General features: G+C 47.1%; 1 protein-coding gene across 3 annotated transcripts in view; it reads left to right on the top strand.

The window, feature by feature from the left end:
* The window catches only part of LRRC8A (leucine rich repeat containing 8 family, member A), a 5,762-nt gene extending 1,297 nt beyond the window's left edge, over positions 1-4,465 (top strand). For all 3 annotated transcript variants that reach the window (XM_009074338.1, XM_009074337.1, XM_009074335.1), the window contains 2 exons: positions 1-845; positions 3,964-4,465. The exon at positions 1-845 is cut by the window's left edge. In XM_009074338.1, the coding sequence (XP_009072586.1) occupies positions 1-845; positions 3,964-4,239 (1,121 nt within the window). In that variant the 3' untranslated portion in view covers positions 4,240-4,465. The remainder of the gene's footprint in view (positions 846-3,963) is intronic.
* Positions 4,466-5,870: the final 1,405 nt, after the last annotated feature.

Here is a 5,870-nt window from a genome sequence, read left to right as displayed (position 1 = left end):
TTCCTGACACAGTCTTTGACCTCATTGAGTTGGAGGTCTTGAAGCTGGAGCTTATCCCTGATGTCACTATCCCCCCAAGCATTGCTCAGCTCACCAGCCTTAAGGAACTGTGGCTCTATCACACAGCTGCCAAAATTGAGGCTCCAGCCCTTGCCTTCTTGAGGGAGAATTTGAAATCTCTCCACATCAAATTCACAGACATCAAGGAGATTCCTCTTTGGATTTATAGCCTAAAGACACTAGAGGAGCTGCACCTGACAGGGAATCTGAGTGCTGAGAACAATCGGTACATCGTGATAGATGGATTGAGGGAGCTGAAGAGGCTGAAGGTGTTGAGGATGAAGAGTAACCTCACCAAGCTGCCACAGGTGGTGACAGACGTTGGTGTGCATCTTCAGAAGCTTTCTATCAACAATGAGGGCACCAAGCTCATCGTCCTCAACAGCCTTAAGAAGATGGTCAACCTGACAGAGCTTGAGCTGATCCGCTGTGACTTGGAGCGCATTCCTCACTCCATCTTCAGCCTCCACAACCTGCAGGAGATAGACCTGAAGGACAATAACCTCAAGACCATTGAGGAAATCATCAGCTTCCAGCACTTACATCGTCTCACTTGCCTTAAACTGTGGTACAACCACATTGCTTACATCCCCATGCAGATAGGCAACCTAACCAACCTGGAACGTCTCTACCTGAACCGTAACAAGATAGAGAAGATCCCTACACAGCTCTTCTATTGCAGAAAGCTTCGGTACTTGGACCTCAGCCACAACAACTTGACTGTGATACCCCCAGATGTTGGACTTCTTCAAAACCTGCAGAATCTAGCTGTGACAGCCAACAGGGTAAGTTGAGCAGGAGCTGTGTGTTCCTGTGTGAGTAAATAACACTGGCATTTCTGTTATCTGTGTGATTAAATGTGCTGCAGTGGTGTGTGGGTACTACTTTTGTTTCTCTCTGAAGGGTTTATCTAAGATAAAACATTGCAGATAACTCCAGGACAAGCCTGTCTTCGGAGAGCCCTTGTTGTGTAGCATTTCCTCTCTGAACAGTGGGAGAACTTCCAAGTGCCAATTAGAGGCTGTTTAGAAATGTTGCCTGTTGTCTCTGCAGTTGGAAGCTTGTAGTCTCTAGACTGATATTGGCTTGGGGCTTAAAGCAGAGAGCTGAGGAACTGTAGTCTTAACCTAAAACTCTGTGCTTAAGCCTGTGTACTTCAGACATGTCCATGCACTATGGCAGGAGCCATCTAGGGCATGTGTGTGGCTTCCAGCTTTGCCTAGAGTACTTTGCATTTCCAAGGAGTGCTCCATATATTGGTCTTGTAAGCTTGTGCTTTCTGTGAGGAGTTGGATATGGACAGACAGGGAAAATGGTTCTTAAGCTCTCATTTTTAAAATGCATTTGTTTCATCATGAAAGGGAGCCAAGTGTCTTCTTCAGTGTCCTGTCTCAGGGCAGGGAGAACTGAAGTTTTATTCACCGTCAGTCAGATGGGAAAGTGAACTGTGGCAATTCCCTGACTTTAAAAGGGTTGGAAATACGATGGCACCTTGCTGTACCTCATTGTGATGGCTGTGGGTTCTCTGTGTAATCCCAGATGAATTAAGTCTGATCCTTCAGTTTCACTCTAAGTGCAGGGCAGGTTACAGGGGATGATCAAGTGTGCTCTGCTGCCTAATTACCACAAGCTGCTCCTTGGCTTGTGTTGGAAGGTGTTTATTTGCTCAAAGCAAACTGTGCCCATGCTTTTCTTCCTGAATCCTCGTTCCTGTGTTTGGAATGAAGGAGACTTCATTTTCCACATGTAACAAAGATCAGGCTGTGACTGCACAGACCAATGTGCTGAGCTGAATGGCTTGTTGAAGCTTTCATTCATTCAATCTATCTGCAAATTCCTGAGGGGCTCTTTTTCTCCTGGAGTTTATCATCACCCAAAGTTGTAAAAGGCTCCAATGTAACTACAAATTGCAGACAGATCTAATTAGCTGCCTCTGTGTTCTCCTGGGACCAAGCAGTAGAATTGTCCTGGAGCAGTGCTAATTCTCACTGTCATACATCAGGGTCCTTGCTGCACTTGGCAAGATGTTTTCCTGGCTGAATGTTGTCAGATTGCCTGTGAGAGGCAGACAGAGCAGCTGAGTATGGTTTGGCTTGTCACAGAAGTGCTCTCCACTCGAGTATTTAATTGCTAATGCCATTCTAATTGACACAGGGTTCCCAGAACTCCAGCCAGCTGTTTAGTTAGTGTCTGAAAGTTCCAGTCTGTGTTGTGCCACTGCAGAGTAGAGGCTGAGGAGCAGCAGCTCTCTCAACTGCACAGCTGTTCCCAGAGCTTCCCAGCACTGGATGGTTGTGCATCTGTTTGTGTGGGTGGCTGAAGCTCTGGTAAACTTCATGGTGTGCTGCTGCTCAGAACTGGGATAATTCTGTTCCCTTTGTCTTCTGGCAGCCCTCCTAGTGCAGCTTCCTGAGGGTTAATCTGCAGTGTATCCTCTGCAGTTTTGGGGTGGAGCATTTGTTGGATGAGCACAAGTGAGAGGCAGCTCCATTTTCTGCAGCAGTGTGGCACCACCCATTTGTCTCTGAAGAAAACATGCAACAGGAAGGCTGGAGCAGCCTGAACTCCAGGGAAAACAAAAGGTGGTGAGGACCTAGTGGAACAGCAAACTTGTCTGTGTGCTCTGCAGGTGACTGGGCAAGGCCAGAATTGCACTGGGGCTCTGGCAGCCTGGCTGCTCTAAACAGTGACAGCAAAAACACAAGGACTGATGGACTGGCATTTCCCAAATCCAAGAATTATCTGAATTGTCCTCTCCTAGCTCAGCAGTCTTGGTAAATAGAGACTTGTGGAGTTAGCTGGTCCTCCTGTCCCATTCTGGAAAGCTGTTCTAGCACATTGCTTCCTTCCTAAACCAATACTTGTCCTGTAAATAACACTATTATTTTCAAGAGTCTGTGATCATTTGATTGCATGTTGCTGTTTGCAAAACACCCCAGTACAGTAACAATGACTGCATTGAACTGTCTCTAATTGGTCTGGTCTAGTCTTGGCTTTTTCTTAGACACATTTCATTCAGAATGGATTTTGGTCTAATTTAGCCATGAATGATATCATGCATAATGTGAGTTTCATAAAGGTCACGTTTGTATTTAAAGGCAAATGATAGCCTCCAAGATGAGACTTGGAATTAAGGGGAGAACCCTGAATTGCTATGTTTTGTTCCCAGCCTTGTGTTTGTTAAACCTCAGTCATAGTGTTGGCCTACAAATTCTTTGGGAGGACTGAACTAGTAAAAGGATTTGCTAGAAATAACCTTCATTGATGATTACATGAAGGTGGTAAAGCTAACAGCTGGTGGCTTTGGTTTTTTGTGATTGCATTTTGGCACTGTAAAAAACCCCCCTGCAATAGAAAGTCTGTGTTGTTTCCCAGCCCTACAGAAATGATGGAAGAATAGTCCCAGTTCTTAGGCCTGGAGATTGTACCCACACAGCCTCTGCTCTTGTCACAGCCAAACTAGAAGTCCTGACTAAATCCAGTCTTTGATGTTCAGTTGTGCAATGGCTGCTTAAAGCAAAGGAGCTGTGATCCAATGGGAGTGCAAAGGGTTTGGGATGGAAAGAGGCCAATACTGATGGAAGCATGGGATAGGACAGGCCAGCGTGAGGATTTCTGGCCCTCTGATCCTGTCCTTGGGGACATCCTCTGCTTTAGCCACCGTCATTGGTGATCTCTGTGACTAATGCAGTGTCTGACAGAGGAATCTGTACAATCATGAGGTAGTGGCTTTTACTTTGGGAATACTCCTTACTGTGGAAAGCAGGAGCTCACTCAAGGGAGAAATGTGTTGAAAACAAGTACTCTGTAAAGCCTGAAGCGTTGTGTGAGCTTGTTGGTCCCTTAGGACTGTGTGTCCGTGTCTGCTGGTGACTTTGCCTGTGATTGGTTTCTTTTTTTCAGATTGAGAGTCTCCCCCCAGAGCTGTTCCAGTGCAGGAAGCTGAGAACCTTGCACCTGGGCAACAATGTGCTGCAGTCACTCCCATCCCGGGTGGGAGAGCTGACAAACCTGTCGCAGATAGAGCTCCGAGGGAACCGCTTGGAGTGCCTGCCCGTGGAGCTGGGGGAGTGCCCTCTGCTCAAACGCAGTGGGCTCGTGGTGGAGGAGGACCTGTTCAACACACTGCCCCTGGAAGTCAAAGAGAGGCTGTGGAGGGCAGACAAAGAGCAAGCTTGAAGCCCTGAAGAAAGGGAGAAGCCTCTGACCAACTAGAAGGAAGCAAAAGGCCGTTGCAGTCCCCTTTTCCCCAGACGCTCCCCTTTCTCCACTCCCATCACTACCAGACTGGCCAAGGAGTCCTTGAACAAACATGACTCCAAATGAGTCAGCTTCTTGCCTCAGATGCAGGATGGGGGAAGCTTGGGATCAGGATGAGGATCGAGACAGATTAATCGGCCTCTGAGCAAGGGCCAGTGGGAGTTAGAGGTGTTGCTGTTCTGGACTGGAGTTGGGGTGAGGTGGCTGGTGTTGGTGAGAAGAAATGACCTTTGAACAGAGGAGAAATGAATGTGGAAATTGCTGCATGGCTCCAAGTAGGGCTTATATGTGTCAGGAACCGAGTCCAGTGTCCTGCAAGCAAAGATCAGGAGCTTAGGAGAACTCTGGAACCTCCATCTCTGTGACACCTGGTGTTGTTCCCCTCTGACTCAGACTGTCAGTGAGGCCCCACGGTGGATGGGATAGGACACAGCTGATTTTATTTAGATGCTGGCAGTAGGATTTGAGGGATAAACACCTGACATCTGCTCAAATGCAGGATTGATTTATTTTTTTTTACTAATTGTCTTTTCCCCTTTGCACTCCACATCTTCTCCACTGCCCCTGGAGAAGGAACCAAACTATCTGCTCATTTAAGATTGCACTACTTTAACAATTTCAAGTCACTTACGCTGATGAGTAGATCACACAGCATCCTTCTCCAGCCAGTGTGCTGGAGACACTGACAATTCTAGAGCTTTAGCCTGTTCTGAAATGGATGGTTATACTGCAGATGGGAGATCTGGATAAAAAGCAGTTGAACTGTCTAATCTGCTCTCCCAGAAGCACTCAGTTGCTTCAGGACGTGGCTTTTAGTTTTCAAGCTACTTTTCAATTGCTGATATTCTGTCACATATCAAGTATGAGCATACACTGGCCAGTGTGTCAGGGTGTCTCCTGGGGCTGGTGGGGTTGGAGAGGAAACTCAGGTTTCCTCTGCACCTCTTGTCCCCCGCGCCACCTTCCCCCACAATTTGTTAAATTAAGCTGTGGGATGCTCTGCCAGTGTTTTTCATGGATGCAGAGCTTCTTGATTCTTCTCTTCTGTTGTTCTCCTCACTTTAACAGCTGTCAGTTCCTGTTACACCTCTTGATCTAACTAAGAGGCTAATGCTGATTGAACCTGGTGCTGGAAAAGAAACCTGTCCTCCTATTTCTTCCCCTTTTCATTCCCTCAGTGTTAAAGAGGAGAATGAGTATCCTGTGTGGACTGAGCTCTTCTAGCTCCCTGGAACAGAGCAGTCTTTATTGGAACAAGTCTGACCTGTTTGGTATTCTTTGACAAAACCCCTCAGCCTTCTGGACTGGCAGAGATAGATAACTTGGAATAGCTACTGATAATCATGTCCTTAAGGAGTGGTTCGGGTGTGTCTCCAGTACACCTAGGTCTGCTCTTTCCCATCAGAAGGAAGAGGAGGCTCCTGGACCTACAGGTCCTGGTTGTAACACTCCACATCAGCCCAACAGGTTGACTCCGAGGTGGAGTGCTGCAAGCTGAGGATGCAGAGTTTGGAGACCTCCCATGTGTACAAAGGGAGAAGCTGCATCCA

Source organism: Acanthisitta chloris, unplaced genomic scaffold (assembly GCF_000695815.1).
Source record: "Acanthisitta chloris isolate BGI_N310 unplaced genomic scaffold, ASM69581v1 scaffold8125, whole genome shotgun sequence".
Classification (NCBI taxonomy): domain Eukaryota; kingdom Metazoa; phylum Chordata; class Aves; order Passeriformes; family Acanthisittidae; genus Acanthisitta; species Acanthisitta chloris.
This window is presented reverse-complemented; position numbering and strand designations above follow the sequence as displayed.